This window comes from Echinops telfairi, unplaced genomic scaffold (genome assembly GCF_000313985.2).
Source record: "Echinops telfairi isolate 266 unplaced genomic scaffold, ASM31398v2 ScPeMD7_2;HRSCAF=8, whole genome shotgun sequence".
NCBI classification, from domain to species: Eukaryota; Metazoa; Chordata; class Mammalia; order Afrosoricida; family Tenrecidae; genus Echinops; species Echinops telfairi.
The window spans coordinates 20,076,597-20,093,471 of record NW_022103898.1 but is presented as its reverse complement, the minus strand read 5'-3'; the positions used below and the strand labels follow the sequence as shown (position 1 = coordinate 20,093,471).

The following is a 16,875-nucleotide window of genomic DNA, read 5'->3' as shown; positions in this document are numbered from 1 at the left end:
AAGCTGTGTTCAACATCACAACAGTTTCTGCGCCTTTTTTCCCAAGCAAGAAAGAAAATTTCACAGCCCTATGCTGTTCTCTTAAATTGGTCATCACAAAAAACAAGGTTTGAGTGAAACTGCTTTTATGAAGAAAATTTACTGTAACCAGAGAGATCCTTCCCACCTGATGCCACTGGGTGCACTAACTCAGAGTGAGTTGCTCGATGCTCACCTGGGGGCAGCGGGGGGAGGGAGGCATACTATGAAATCTCCACCCAGCAGGATTTTTCCCATTTTTGCTTTTGTTGTGGTACCTCCTCATGTGTTGTTGTCTTTGCGGTTACTCTAAGCACCTAGAAAGGAGTGATGGTAGTGCAGAGTTATGGGCTGCGGAGCTTCCCCATGGGAGAAGATGTGGCAATCTTCTGTAAGGATTTCTCGCCTTGGAAGCCCCTGTGGGCAGTTCTGCTCTGTTCTATAGGGTCACGGGGTTGACATGATTCAGGAAATACAGGGAGATTGGCTTGTGGTAAGCCAGTAGAAAAGCATTACACATTGCAGTCCTTTTAAGTTTTAAACAAATAGTTTCTCTTCATGGTTAAACATTTATTAAGATAGCCTAATCCTGCAATTTGGAAGTTCATTATATTTTTCGTTCTTTCCTCTCCCAGCTTTTATCTCTTCTTTTTGAAGATTTATTCAAAAAATTTAATTCTGAAATGAAGAAGATTGCAGACCAGGTGATTCCTAAGCAAAGAGCAGCCCAGTTTGATGTTGTGAAGCACATGCGTCAAGACCAGATCACCAACGGCATGGTGAACGCCATCTCCACCGTAAGCACTCAGCCATTTCCCCGGGGCCTGGACGTCGCTGCCAGATCCCTCCAGTGAGGTGGGAACTGAAGAGTACTTTGAGAGTGTAGGTGGGGAGATAAATTGATATATAAAGGAGGTTTACGGATCACAAATTGTCCACTTTAAAAAGTAATTTACAATTTACATGTTAAATTTATAAGGATTTTACTCCTATAGTAACTCCATTGCCAATTCCTAGTTCCCACTGTAACAGGCAAGAAGAAAACATCCATTTGCACAGAAGAATCTTGTAGTGCAACCATGAATAGCTATTTTTCTAAAGGACAACTCTCCCGCCCCACCCCGTTCTTTCTCCTTGTCATGAAATTGACATATTGCAAGCAGGTTTATTAGTCGGCAACATTCGTATAAGACAATAGAAATCGTTTCATTTTGCCCTAGGTTTGTGTTCTTCAAAGGGCTGTCAGCTGATCTTCACGTGAGCTGTGAATTCATTCTCAGCAGCTGCTGGGTGGTCAGGGCCTCCGGGTATTCATGAAGGGTTATCAGATAGGTTTTGCTCCTTTTTTTATAAAAAGCATAGCAACTATAAGTTTATCTGATGGCGCCGGTTCACTTTTTGTATGCTAGAAATAAAATTAGTTTTATAGATGGGATTTTGCCCCAACAAAAGACACGCATAGTTAGTGTAACACAATGATTCTCTTAACAATGAAAGACTTAGTGACAGACTGACTGCAAACACTTGACATTAGAAATGGACAGTGGCTCTCTGTGCACAGCCCTGAAAGTGACAGCGCCATCTAAGCTGAGGCGAACTACGCCATTGGGCCGAGTTAGGCCCATTAACCTCTTGTGGCCCACGCTTGTCTGAAGACAGATTCCTGCACTTTAAAGAGAAGCCTCTGAAGCGTGTGGAGCTGACGGTCATCAGAGCGGCTGTTCCTCGCTAGCCCGTGATTTCTCAGGTCCCCTGTGCTGTTTGAGCCCTTCTTTTTGCCCCTCAATGGCCCTGCTTTACTTCCCAGAAAGCACTGCTTATTAGAAAACCAGGGGTAGGCCTTGTTGGAAGGGTACCCCAATATACAGGCCACTCAAGCAAGAACCACCTTTATAATTCGGCCAGGGTTGCCATTAGGAGAATTCTTTCAGCAGATGGACTTTCTCAGAGTGGTGTCTCATAGTGCCCTCTACTCTCCCTTTCCAAGCCCCCTTGCAGAGGTTGTTCTGTGGCTGAGCATCATGACCTCACGCACCGTCCACCTCTTTCTTGCCAGCCTCCTGCTGCCTTATTTTAGCTCTTGCTAAATATTTACCCAAGTGCCCTTCTTCTCACTCTGTGGGCATAGGTCAATCTGCTGGGTTCATTCTATCCTGAACACAGAAGGAGCAAACTGAGCCAACAATAAAGGAAGATTGGGGGAATATCTTTGTTCTCTGTTTCTTCGCTTTGCAGTGGCCAGTTCGTTCGTAGATGTTAGCTCTTAAGTTATCCAAAAAACCAAAAAAAAAATCAAGGTTCTGAAGTGATAGGTCTTCTTCGTCATAATGAGAAAACTAATCTGGGGGAACATCCCCCTAACCTCCCATATTTTAACTCAAACAGATCTCTCAATCATCTTCTGAAATCCTAGCTACTTTTTCCTAGTGCAGGCAGTCTTGACACCGAGTGGGGAAACGCTCACGGTCTTGTGTGTATTGCTCTCGGGAGATTACGCACAGCCTTCGTCAGCTTCTTGAGAGAAAAACGAAGAACCACTGTTCAAAGCAGAACAAGTCGATCATTTGGGGGCATTTTATTGTCTGCATTGGCTTTTTTATGCGTACTGTTTTCTACTGTTACCATAAATTAAGACTTAGAAAAAAAAAATCGTATCCATATTAGTCATTACATTATCACTGAGAATATTACTTTATAGATCATTTATGTAACACTGTTTAACAATATATTTAATGTATAGAAGATACAGTACATTTAACATTCAAGATTTATTTTCTGTGCATTTCTTTTAAGATTGACATGGTAGCCACAGAGAATTAATGGCATTTCTTAATATTAGTCCATATCCAATGTTTAGATCTGTCAAGCCTCAGTTTAGCTTACCATGTACTCTGTGTCCCTAGTAACCGCCTTCATTTATTTTATTACAGCTCTATTTTTCTCTAGTTATGACTAAGTGTGAAGGACATCTGAGTAAGAGCGCAATTGGACATAAATTGATCTCACCGGTCTTCAAACTAGTTATGTCGTACAGGAAAGTAGAAATTGCTTATGTTCTGGTAGTTTATGGCTTCCAGTAAACATCTGTTGATTGAATGGGCTTGTTCAGGGTGTGATTAAAATCCTCAAAACTCTCTGCCATCGAGTCGAGGTGTCTAACTCGTCGTCACCAACTAGGACATAATAGAAAAGCTCCTGTGGGTTTGTTTCCCAGGCTGGAAACCTTCATAGGAGCAGAAGGTTCCTGCTGTCTCCTGGGGAGCAGCTGGTGGTTTTAAACTGCTGGCCTTGTGGTCAGCAGCCCAGCATGTAACCCACGCCTCTGCCAGTACTCCACAGGATCTGATTGGTTCCTCAGAAAGTGACTACAGTGAACCCTCGCCACTTCGCGCTTCGACGTCCGCGGCTTCACTCTATCGCGGTTTTTGCGTAACAGCAAAAACAGTCATTACTGCCACTGATTGGTTCATACTGTACACGCTTCTGTCTGCATCGCTACGTATCGGAGCTACGTATCAGGTGCATTTTTGCTTTTGTAAGTGTACTGTAATTGTTTGCGATTTTTAAGAAATTTTATCTAAGCCCTATGATGGCTCCTAAACGAGCTGCTTCTTCTAAGCCTTCTGACAATAAAAATAAGCGCCAGAGGAAGATGCTCACCATCCAGGAAAAGGTAAAACTTTTGGATATAAGGAATCCTACTTCGCGGAATTTCATTTATCACGGTAGGGTCTAGAACCGATTAACCGCGATAAACGAGGGTTCGCTGTACTCTGATAGGACAAAGTGTGGTGCTGCGTAGCGTTCTGAGATGGTGGCTGGGTGTTGTGTGCTGCCATCAAGTCCTTTTTGGCTCAACGGGACCTCTTGTGACAGAACTGTCCCATAGGATGTTCTGGACTGTAATCTTTTCTTTCTTTCCTTCTTTTTTTGGACTATAATCTTTACAGAAAGCAGATCTCTACTTCTTTCTCCAAGGGTCCTGTGGATGGCTCCGAACTGCCAACTTCTGAGTTGACAACAGAGCCCTTAACTATGTGTGCCACCTGGCTCCTTTAGGTGGTTGCTAGACTTACATGTGGTGTGTCAAGTCTTCTGGCTCCTAGTGACCCTATCTATAGCATTCATTGAATTCCTAGAGCACTCCTCCAGCAAATGACCCGGCACAGTTTAATTCCCCTCCCCCCTCTTTTCCAAGTATATTGAAGCAGGGACACACTGAAAAATTTTAGCTATCGCTTTCTGAATTTTCACTCATACACACTTGGATACATTTTTATTTGAATTATAGCATTTTGAGTATATATGATGGCTCTGATTTCATAAGCCGCTCCCACATTGAGATTCAGAGCCCTGGTCATTTAGTGGGCTGTTGGGTGGGTTGTTACCACAAAGTCAGCTTCTCAAATCCACAGCCATTCAGAGAGGCGAGACAGTGAAGAGTCACAGTCTTGGAACCCCTAATGAGCAGTTCTCCTCCGCCCTGCCGGCTCTCTGTGAGCTGGAATCGTTTGCTGGCAGTGGGGGCCGCTCAGTTTCTCAGAGTAACTAGAGTGCGGGCAACGTTTTGAATGCACTAAGGGTAGTCCCAAGGCTCTCTCTTCTCTCCACAGGGAAATTGGTCTCTGAAGAGATTCAAAATGGACCGCCAAGGGGTGACTCAGGTGCTGTCTCGGTTGTCATACATATCTGCGCTGGGCATGATGACAAGAATCTCTTCCCAGTTTGAAAAAACAAGGAAAGTGAGTGGGCCGCGATCCCTCCAGCCATCTCAGTGGGGCATGCTCTGCCCTTCGGATACTCCTGAGGGAGAGGTAAGGGACCCGAGTGCCTTTGTGTTCTGTCAGAGACCATACCCACTGGGGGGCTGGGGGCATTGGTGTGTGCTCCTCCATCCCCACCCCAGTCATGGTCTTTTGTGCGTTCCCCATTTCTCAGGCAGAGATGGGTCCGTGCATCATCCTGTTAAGACTACATCAGGGCTGCCCTGAAGCCCATTCCTCCCGAAGCACTTGGAGGCAGTAGCTTAACCTGAACAGAAACACGACCCACCTGTCTCTTGCTTATTTAGTTTATCCCAGGACTCAAACCATGCGGTGAGGGAGGTGAGATTGGACAGGAAGTCTCAGAGACCCATCACCATTGATGCTTGCAAGGAATTTCCTCGAGCAGCGTCTGCGTTTCATTTGTTGTCTTTAGAGGCGGCCTCAGACAACAGCAGGGAGCTCCAGAGCAAAAGTGGATTCAGGCGCATGTTTATAGGAAATATAGCCAGAATGTACTGCCACCAAGTCAGAGCAACCATGGGACAAAGTAGAGCCACCCCAGTGGGTTTCTGAGACCGTACATCTCACGGGGGAAGGGCTGTGGTAGAGATCTGTGGTGTGGTCATTGCTGACGACTGTTGTGCTGCGCTGCGCTGCGCATCTCTGGCTGGAGCCTTAACTTGCCATCTTAGCGTGCCCTCCTCTGGGCAGCGCTTCTGGGAGACTCACACACTCCTCAGGCTAGGTGTTTATGCTGCCACCAGCACAGTGGTGACTTAACTATTTTCAGATACTTTGTGTTACTAATGCCCCTCCCTTTTGTCTGTCAGGCTTGTGGTTTGGTTAAAAACTTGGCCTTGATGACACACATCACAACTGACATGGAAGACGGGCCCATTGTTAAATTAGCCAGCAACCTGGGAGTAGAAGATGTCAATTTATTGTGCGGAGAAGAGCTCTCTTACCCAAACGTCTTCCTTGTCTTCCTCAATGGTGAGTGTATTATTGGGACACATGGATCCTTTGTAACCTGGGGAGCAGGTGGTGCATCAGCCAGCTCGTTATTGTGCCCTGAAGACTGGTCTTCAGTGAGCCTCTCGAGTCCTCGCGCTGGACTATGCAGTGAGGGCCGTAAGAACAGTGTCAGCGGCAGCGGCAGTGGAGCTGCTAGAACAGTGGTTCTCAACCTTCCCAACGTCACAACCCTTTCATACAGTTCCTTCAGAGAATGACACTAAACCTTCAGGTGGGGGAAAGGAACTGACCCACCATACCCGGACAGAAGCAGACCAAGAAGGAAAAAGAGAAAGGGGCAGGCGGCCTAGACACTCCATATAGGCACACCAATCCCAGAGGAGGAGGTCCCTGCATGGAGCTGCTGGGGCACAGAGAGGACTGTGGGACTACCAAGAACTCAACACACGGTGTCCCCTAACTGGAGCATATGGAGACAGGAACAATAATGGGCACACACGGCAGGGAGACAGTGTAGGAATGGAGCATAACAGATCAGCAATTGGAGTTAAGCCGAGCCACAGAGCCCCGAGGAGCCCCAAGAATGGACTTCAGGGTATGAGGGGCAGCCCTCGGATCTCCCTCAGGACCAGGGGGGAGGGTCTCATGGGGCCAGCAAACAGACCTGGACCTATGTAGGGGTACTTTTGTGTGTTTTCTCTTGTCTTTTTATATTTTTCTTTCTTCAACCATATGTTTTCTTATTTTTCGGACTAGGACGTTGATGGTTTGCCTAATTATATGGGTTGGAAAATGGAAGGGAAGCTCGGGGAGACAGCAGTGGGGCTAATGGTCCCGGAAGGCAGAGGGGGAAGAAGGAGGTGAGGAGAAGGGTGTGGTGAGCGGACAGCGTCATGGATGGGGAACAACTAGGGAAGCAGAACCGGTATCTAGGAGTGGGTAGAGATCCTGTGAGTATTAGAGCAACACCAAGCTAGTGGAGAGGAAGCACTAAGAGGGGGAAAGTGATGGTGGGGCAGGAGGAGCAAAAGGAAACAGAGGCAAGCTCTAGGAAGCAAAGCCATAGATAGGGAGGTCAATAGAGGTCTGCACTTATGTAAATACATTAATCCATAACAATAGAGGTATTGGCCTATGTACATATATTTATAAGGCAATACACCGAGGCTGTAGACAGACCTTGGGCCTCCGCTCATACCTTCCCTCGATACAAGACACTTTGTTCTAACAAATCGGCATTCTGTGATGCTCCTCCCACCCCCACCCCACACACGATCGCTGAAGACAAAATGGGTGCATAAGCAGATGTGGTGAAGACAGATGAGGGTGCCCAGTTATGACAAGATAGAGTGTCTTGGGTCTTAAAGGCTTGAAGTTAAGCAAGCAGCCATCCAACAGTGAAGCAACAAGCTCACATGGAAAAAGCACACCAGCTGGTGCGATCGTGAAGTGTCATCGAGACTGGGCAACAAGCATCAGAATATTCACAACAAACAGTAAACAAGTAAACAAAAATGCATTGGTGAGAATGGATGGGGGGTTGAAGCAGAGACTCAAATCCCATCTATGGACAATGGAACATCCCCCCACAGAGGGGTCGCAGGGAGGGGGTGAGTATCAGGGTACAGTAGAGCACTAATGGGTCACACAATATACCTCTGATCCCTTGAAGCCTCCTCACCCCCCACTATCATGACCCTAGTGCCGCTTCCCACTCTAGACTAGACGGGAGCATGTGCATAGGTATAGGCAAGAGATAAAACTCACAATACATGGCACCCAGGAACAGGAATGGGACTAGAGATACCAAAGGGTAGGGGAAAGTGGGGGAGAGGTGGGGAGGGAAGTTGGGACACAATGAATGGCACATAACCACACCCCCCCCACCCAGGGAGAGGAGCAACAGAAACCAGAGGGGAAGGGAGACAGCGGTCCGTGTGAGTTTGGAAATAATTAACTATCTATCTATCTATCTATCTATCTATCTATCTAATCTAATCTATACAGTTCCTCATGTTGTGGTGACCCCCCAACCATAAAATTATTTTTGTTGCTACTTTATCACTGTCATTTTGCTACTGTTATGAATCGGGCAACCCCTTGAAAGGGTCATTCGTCCCCCCAAAGGGGTCACGACCCACAGGTTGAGGACCGCTGTGATAGTGTCAGGGGAAAGCCAGGCCATCTGGCCCTTGCCTTTGTGCTCCTGGCACCAAGCTGATGGAAAACAAAAACGAGGCTCACCTGCCTGTGTTCCTATCCAGCGTGTGATTCGGTGGGCCCCAGACTCCGGCCCCTTGGGCCCCTTCACCACTTACTGTCTTATTTTGCTGTTTCGCAGCGGGGCGGTAGGCGCTCATAACATATTTTCAAAGGACTACTCACTACTGTTTATACTTTTGATCGGGTAAACATTTCAGACCCGATCAGTTTTATTATCGTTTCACTTGCGTGTGCCTAGGCAACATCCTGGGTGTCATTCGAGACCACAAGAAGCTGGTGAATACATTCCGACTAATGCGGAGAGCCGGTTATATCAATGAATTTGTGTCCATCTCAACCAACCGTACAGATCGATGTGTGTACATCTCCTCGGATGGAGGGAGGCTCTGCAGGTATATGTTGTGAAGAATTTTTAAAGAATCTGTTTGGAAATTCTTATTTCTATTTTGTGGCTGTTTGAGCCTCTTTCGTGGTGAAAAGACATTTAGTTCTGTTAGCAAATGCTTTACAACTATGCCTACTAGGGAAGGAGCCCTGGTGGCCTAATGGATTGTGTATTGAACAGCTAACTACAAGGTCAGCAGTTCGAAACCATCAGCTGCTACAAGCGAGAAAGAGGAGACGTTCTGCTGCCATAATTATTTATAGCCTTAGAAATCCATCAGGGGCAGTTCTACAGTGACCTATAGGGTCGTTGTGAGGAGGCATTAACTCGATGAGAATGAATTTGGTTTTGACTAGGTACTGAGGATTCAGAGTTTGACAGGAGGCAATCTTGGCTCTCAGAGAGCGCAGAGGCAGAAGTAATGACTAATGATAGTCAACCATGCAAATAATAAATGATCACGACTATTTGTTATCTTTATAGAAGTACTAGAGGTGAAGCATTAGCTACATACACTTCAACTCTGTGAGATTAGAGTGACTGGTTTCATTTTTGCACATGTGAAAATGGGGTTCCGGAGGAAATGTACTAGATCGTGGTGGGACCTGTTTCTTCTTTAGAAGTCCTTTGCATTTATCTGACTCCAACGATCGTGATTTTATGAACTGAGCATTAAAGGATGGGCAGGATTACTCTGCACAGATAAAGAGGAAAAGGAAAATGAGGAACGGCAAGAATAGAAACTTGGAGGCATGAAGAAGTAAATGAACGTTAGACCCCAGAGAAAAGTAGGATCCCTTTATTCTTTCGGCAAATATTTATGCAGTAAATCAAAATTCATAAAGTATCAGGACTTACAGTGCATAGATACTGTTTAGAAGCAGGGGCTTACAATGATGAAGATAACAGTATCTGGCCTTTGAAAATCTTCAGAGGCGTCCATTGGGGGCAACCCCTTGCATTCTAAGTGTGTCTAGGTATGGTAGATCTTGGGTGAGGAGCAAGACAGTGGGCTGGCAGTGGAGACAGTAAAGGCCGGAAGAGCCCTCTTGCTTGGAGCTCAATGTGAGATAGGCTTGCCATTGCCTGTGCCTCTCCTTCTGCTAACCAGGCCTCATGTTCCTTGGGGGACTGTTCTTGTTGAGAGTCTCCTTGAGATGGTCAGCCAGGTGTCCCTCCTCCTCAGCGAAGAGTCAAGCATACATTTGACCCATGTGAGGCCAGTCCAGTTCTCTACCCAGAGAATCTGAATCCCAAAAAAGATTGCTCACAGCTGGGAAACGGTTGGAACCAATTCATCCTGACAGTAGCGCTAAGTGAGGCTTGTACTGAACTTCTCTTCCTTTGTGGCTCCTTGGGGCTCTCTCCTTTCTTTCCTTTCTGAGACTGAGCACTTCACCGTTTGCTTTGAGTCTGTGAACTCTCCCATTCTTAGCCTTCTACAAATTCCACTTTTTGCTCAAATTAGCTAGCCTCCTTTGCCACTGTGTATTTCCCTGAATACACGAGGATGGTTGTGGAAGAAAATCCATTGTCTCTTCATTTCAGTTTCACACGAACGTCCTGAGGCCCTCTTGTCTCACCATGTACACTCAAGCATAAGCCAGCCCGACTATCAGCTGAGGCACCTAATTATATCACAAACTGCATTTAAAATGAGCTGAAAAACTCAGCTATACTCGGATATATATGGTATTTAGATCTCTGAGCCTTGGTTTCCTTGCTGGTAAAATGAAAAATGATAATATTTAACTGGAGTTGTTATGAAAAGTAAGTGGCATAAGAGGTGCTAAGTGCCTGACCACTAGGTGCTTCATTATAGCTATTAACAAATGGTCCAATTAAAGGAGGGAAACAAGAATGGATTTTAGCTTACTTTTAACTCTTTAATGTACTGTTTGTTGTTTCCTTGTTATTGTTGTTCGGTGCCCTTGAGTTCGTTCCATCATCAGAGCAACCCATTGTACAAGGAAATGGAATACTGCCCAGTCCTGCCCCAGCTTCCCAGTGGGCTTGTGTGGGAGCCCCTGTGTCAGTCCATCTTCCCGAGAGTCTTCCTCGGTTCTGCTGACCCTCTGGTTTACCAAGCAGGATGGCCTTTTCCAGAGACTGGGCTCTCATGATAACCTGTTCATTATATTCTGCGTAAGATGACAAGATGGAGTGATACTGTGGCCGCGACAATGGGCTCAGGCACAGGAACAGTTGAGGACAGCGCAGGACCGGGCAGTGTTTTGTTCTATTATCATGGGGTCACTATCAGACCTGATTCATTGGCACTTACTAACCCCACCACCATGGCAGATGGAAAAGTGAAGGTAGGAATTATTTTCCAGCAATCCTTGTGTACAGGCGTCCATAGACCCTGCAGGAAGAATGAGTGGAGCATGTTAGTGAAGGAAAGGACAGTCCAGCATGCTCAACATGCCCAGGCCCTGGTGGCCCTCCTTACTGCCGAGCTACCCAGCCTGGGCGGGGCTGTGGCCCTGGAGTGAGGCAGCAGTATTGTCTGCTTCCCCATTACGAAGCAGACCCTCTTCTGCTTGGTGATCGTCAGCAGCTGACTCTGAAGACCCCCCAAAGGCCAGATACCATGTTACCACCATCATCACAGCTCCCAGCATCTAGAGGGTATCTGCACTCTAAGTTCTTGCAGGAGATGTTGATTTTCCTAAGAAGTTAGCCCACTACATCTCTCAGCAGCTTGTGCCCCTCTTTGGTAATTTCACAGCTCCCCTCCCAGCTGGGTAGAAGGCTCGTTAGTCTCCAATTATCAGGACTTCAGGGAAGCGTGCACAAGTGTCTTGTGGTCATTGGTCCACTCTATCCAAGCTGCTTATCTAAAGAGCAACAGCCTGTGATGGTCCACTACTCCCTGCTGGTTGGTGGTGAGGCCTCAGAGCGTCTGGTCACCAGTGAGTTACCAGCCAGTCTGACGGAGCCCGGTACAGTGCCAAAGCAAGAACATACGAGAGCCTCTCTTTCTGGTCACCTGTGGTCCATGGCTGAGTGACCCATCAGGTCTAGTCCAGTGATGCCAATCTACCATCAGAGCAGTCTGACCAGTTGGCTCTTCTTTAGACTGTCACTGCAAGGCACCATTGTCACATGATTAACCCCTGGCTGGTGTACCTGATATTCCCCGTGTGGAATCAGGAAATACATTTGCTATGATGCAGCCACATTTTAAAAGATGTGACATTAAAGTTTTTGTTTCTTCTCTGCACTTTTCTGAGCACCCCCCACCCTTTTGTTGTGAATAGGAAGGTTTACAGAGCAGATCATAGTTGTATATCTAACAAGTCAGACATACTTTGTTTCAACTCACCCATTAAACCTTGATGAACCATGATTGATCCCCATTTCTCCTGTGTTATTCTTGGGGAAATGTTGCCCCTATGACTTTAAGTGGTAAGTTCTTCTAACACGGAGGCTTCAGACCTGAAGAGTTACTAGGGGTCATGGTCTCGGGAGTCCCACCAGTCTCTGAGCAGGGACCTGCTCTTGTTTATGATTCTGAGTTCTGTCCCACATTTTGCTCCCACTCTATCCAGGACCTTCCAATGTGATCCTTTCAGCACGGTTGGTAGTGGTAGCTGGGCACCATCTAGTTCTTCTGGTCTCCAGGTTTAGAGACTGATGTTTGTGTGGTCCATTCATCCATTAGACTACTTGCTTCCACGTCGGTCAGTCGTCTTCACTCTTCCTGGACAGGCCGGGGAGAGACTAAAAGTCCCATCGTAGATGGCTTCTCACGAACTTTTAAGATCCATATCGCTTCTGAGCATCATTTAAAAAAAAATCATTTTATTGGAGGCTTGTACAACTTCTTATCACAATCCGTACATCCATCCATTGTGTCAAGCACATTTGTTGCCATCATCATTCTCAAAACATTTGCTTTCTGCTTGAGCCCTTGGTATTAGCTCCTCATCCTCCCTCTCCCTTCCTGCTCCCCCCTCCCTCATGAACCCTTGATAATTTTTAACTTATTATTATTTTGTCATATCTTACACTGTCTGACGTCTCCCTTCACCCACTTTTCTGTTGTCCATCCCCCAGGGAGGAGGTTATATGTAGTTCCTTGTAACCGATTCCCCCTTTCCAACCCACCCTCCCTCCACCCTCCCGGTATTGCCATTCTCAGCACTGGTCCTGAAGGGATCATCTGTCCCGGATTCCCTGTGTTTCCAGTTCCTATCTGTACCAGTGTACAATCTCTGGTCTAGCCAGATTTGTAAGGTAGGATTGGGATAATGATTGAGGGAGGGGGGAGCATATAGGAACTAGAGGAAAGTTGTATGTTTCATCGTTGCTACCCTGCACCCTTACTGGCTCGTCTCCTCCCTGGGACCTTTCTATCTGAACATCATTTTTGTGTTGCCTTTTCATATAAAACCAAGCTGTTGTTTTTTATACTTGAGAACAGTACTCTGTGTGTGCAGGTATGCATGTGTGCACATATGTATCTTCCCTTGATATGATGGAGAACAGGCCATACCTGGCAGCTTTCAACAGCTAAAAATGAGCTTGATTGTATCTATATCTTCATCTTGTTTCATCTCACTGTAGTCAGTGTACTTGCTGGATTCTCTCCTGTATTGAACCTACTATGATTTCCCTCCCCATCTAGACCCTACATAATTGTTAAGAAACAGAAGCCCGCGGTAACAAACAAGCACATGGAAGAACTGGCTCAGGGGTACAGGTAAGTGTGCCAACCCAAACTGGAGCTCTCTAATACGCAGGCACATGCTTTCATCAGCACTCAGGTTACTTGAGCTGTGCTTTTAAGAAAATTGCATTTTCATTTTTAGTCTCTTAATTCCTCCCCACCAAATCAGCCTGTGAAAACGTTCTTTCCTGTATTAACTAGTGTGGGCATTGTAAAGTATTGATCAATGTAGATCCAAGGATTAAGTGTTTCTAGAAAGAGGAGGACTCACCTGCCATCTGTGGAAGTAGCTGGGTTGGCTTCTCAGCACACAGAGTTTCTAGTAATAGACAGTGAATGTGCTTAGACGGTGGGGAGTTGTTAGAAGTGGGAACCCCACTGGCAAGAACCACAGGCATTTTACTCGTTTGGCTAAGCAATCTGTGATCTCACTCCCGTCCAGGGGTGGTATGCTCAGGAGAGCTCCTCAGTACCCACGCGCAATGAGAAAAAAAACTTCGGGCCTAGTAAACAGAACAAAACAAACCTGTTTTTTAAGCCAGCATCTTTTGCTACTACATACATATAAAGTACTGTAGTCAAATACCTTTTAGTATTGTTTGTGTGACCAATATTTTCCCAGGAATTTTGAAGACTTCTTACATGAGAGCCTGGTTGAATACTTAGATGTAAATGAAGAAAATGACTGCAACATCGCCCTCTATGAACATACAATTACTAAGTAAGTAGCACTTCTAGTAACTTTTTCTGATTAGTGAAGGAGTTGCTGAGTGATACAAATGGTTAAGCTTGACCACAAACCAAGACTAGCAGGTTTTAACCGACCCGGAGAGCCAAAGAAGAAAGAACCTCCGTGATGTGCTGCCCATGGGGCACAGCCGTGAGAGCCCAGTGCTGCACTGCAACACACACGGTCCCTACGAGTGTGAACCAGCTTCACAGCGGGTCTGGTCGGGTTTCTGAGCATCGTCATCTTCAGTCCCATCGCACACTTTCTTAGTGGGAACTGTCAGACGTCTTCTGTTGTATCATGAATCAGAACTCACCATTCTGCCAATGCAAGAGTATCACAAAAGCGCTAGTAGATTGTCTGTAGGCTTAATTATCCCTTACATTTATGTTAGAAAGGGTTCCCTAGAGCAACAAAACCAGGACACTGATTTTATATATACTTATAGATAGATATATAACATAAGAAATAAACAGTTAATTCAGCTATGAAGTAGTACAGATGGCTCAGTGCAACTCACTTCCATGAGACAGCTAATACACTGGCAGTCCTTCAAGTCTTGAGGGCCGCCAGGTAGTCCTCTGTAGAGCAATTCAGGCTATCCGGGCACAGGCAGCAAACAGCAAGGCAGGTCACCAACAATCAGCCAGATGACAGGGTCCAACAGTCCCCAGCTCAAGTGATACATACTCCAATAGCATGGCGAAGCAGGTCTTGAGGAACCTCAAATTACAGTGACACAATCCACGGGTTAGGTGTCCCACAAGTAGTGTAGCTTACAAATCAAAGCAGAGAACAAGCTAAGGCAGCCACACACTGGTCTGTTCATCAAAGAGCAAGAGATAAGAAAGGTGAGGCTCGCTGAGCTATTTATCTCTCCGCCCTTCAATTAATCCCACGTGTTCATTGACCAGGTTGGCACAATAAACCTACCTCACCACATTCAAGTATATACTTTTAAAAGGAATTATCTGATTTTAATATGCTATTACTATCAAAATCCAGCTTATGAATCAGCTATATAAAGGTTTGTTTATCTCTTCTAAAGAGGATTTTTGTCAGAGGATATCTGAATTCTAAATGCTAATTCAAGAATTCTTCACATAGGGTAGTGTAAATATAGCCCCAAGCTTCTATGCCATATAAGCACAAGAAGGTATATGTTCTCAAAGTGGTTTTTTAGAGCATTATTTAAAAAAATATCCGTGTTCCCTTTGATGGCTGCTATATAAACTTGGTGTTTGCCACGTATAACTGATGTACTGCTGCTTGCCTGACATTTTTGCAGTTATATTGTCAGATAGGGAGTTTAATGCTTTACCTAATACCTGTCTGTATGCCTTCAAGCAAGTACAAGTAGTCTGCTACTAGATGAATAAAGGTGCTACTTTATTTGGGGCCCTTAACGAAAACAAACACACTCACTGCCATCGAGTGCATTCCGACAGGACAGGACCCTCTCGGAAACACCCCTGTGCATTTCTGTAACTCTTTGTGGGAGTAGAAAGCCTCTACTTTCTCCCACAGTGCAGCTGGTGATTTCTAACTGCTGACCTTGTGGTTAGCAGCCCAACGGGTAATCACTACACCACTGAGACTTGGGCCATTGCATAGTGCAAATTGTTAACATGCTCAGCTACTCGCTGAAAGATTGGCAGTTCAAACTCACCCAGGGCCCTCTCAGAAGTTGGACAGACAACCCCGGAAGTCACAGCCCTGCAGACCCTCGGAGCCGTTCTAACTCCACACGCCGGGTTGGCCTGAGTCAGGATGGGCTAGACTGCCACTGACGACAGCATGTTTCTTACAACGATTCCGTAGCAAGTAATGTTTTTCCGTCAGAATTATTTCTTTAAAGGGGTGAATCTTGCAAAAGTACTGTTTTTATGTCCATTTTGAGATTGAACGTAAAAGAGGACTATTTGTTAGTAAGGCAGTAAATGCCACGTCCATCCTTCTTTTTATTCATGCCACAAACCTTGATTTCAGCCTTAAGAACGCTCCTTGTCTGCACCAGATAGCTGATCTCTTAGCATATCAGGGGAACCTGCTCCCAATACCCACACTCTGAGCCCTTCGTGCCGACTCCACATACTGCCCTTGTTTAGGTTCTGCTGTTGCTTCATCAGTTCTTGCAGGAGGCCCTGACAATTCCTGCCCATGTGCCAGGCTGTCTGTTCCTAGTAGAACAGACGTGACCCAGAGAGGTCATGTCACTTCTATTCTCAAAACCCCCAGTGGCTTCCCATCTCCCTCAGCAGGCCTTACTGAGGCCTCCAGGTTCCTAAGCAAGCTGCCCACCGCCTTGATCATTGCATCAGGAGCTCACTGTCGCCGGGCTGGCCTTGCTTACTGACTCAGGTGCTCCTGGCTCACTTCTGCCCCCGGCTCCCAAGGCCCTGACTCTGCCTTCTGCATGGAGCCCTCTTCTCTCACATACTGCCTGCCTCCCGCCTTCTTCTCCTCTGGGACTTCTCCCAGATGCCACCTTCTCAGTAAATGTTGTCCTCACCACTCCCGTGGTGACCCCGGCCCTTCCCAGCTTTGCGGTGAGTGCCTTACACCAAAATCTGTATTTCGTCGATTAGTCGATGCCGTGTTTGTCTCCTTTGACTGCAAATTTCATGGAGGCAAAGGCATTTTTTTCTTTTCATTTATATTTTATAGCTCAGAATAAAACAAGGTTTGTTTCAAACATGGTGTTTTGCTTAAATACTAAGTTGACATTCCCTATATAAACAAAAGTCGTTTTTCATATACAAAAATTGAGGTAAGCTGAAAAATGGACATAAGTATACAGGATGTTTGTAGTATGTAATTAATTCAGACTTGTGAGATAAACGAAGTACGTAGACTAGAAAGACTGACCTTCTCACCTGCCCCGGGCCACCAAGTTCCACCCGCCAGAAATACGCAGTGCTCTTATTTTAGAAGTACATCATCTTCTAGATATTTTTCTGAGTGATTATAAATACACATACATGAGCCCACACAGTGTATAAAACAACGGTAACATAATTTGAGTGACTTGATTTTTAATCCTAATATATTCTGGACATTTAGTAAATGTTAGACTGCTGACTACAAGGTTAGTGGTTCAAAC

General features: G+C 45.8%; 1 protein-coding gene across 1 annotated transcript in view; it reads left to right on the top strand.

The window, feature by feature from the left end:
• Nucleotides 1–16,875, top strand: part of POLR3B (RNA polymerase III subunit B) — a 140,289-nt gene that overhangs the window by 67,684 nt on the left and 55,730 nt on the right. Inside the window, exons 13-18 of the mRNA XM_004700331.2 lie at nucleotides 654–815; nucleotides 4,632–4,832; nucleotides 5,615–5,777; nucleotides 8,221–8,374; nucleotides 13,001–13,075; nucleotides 13,665–13,763. Coding sequence (XP_004700388.1) covers nucleotides 654–815; nucleotides 4,632–4,832; nucleotides 5,615–5,777; nucleotides 8,221–8,374; nucleotides 13,001–13,075; nucleotides 13,665–13,763 — 854 coding nt within the window. The remainder of the gene's footprint in view (nucleotides 1–653; nucleotides 816–4,631; nucleotides 4,833–5,614; nucleotides 5,778–8,220; nucleotides 8,375–13,000; nucleotides 13,076–13,664; nucleotides 13,764–16,875) is intronic.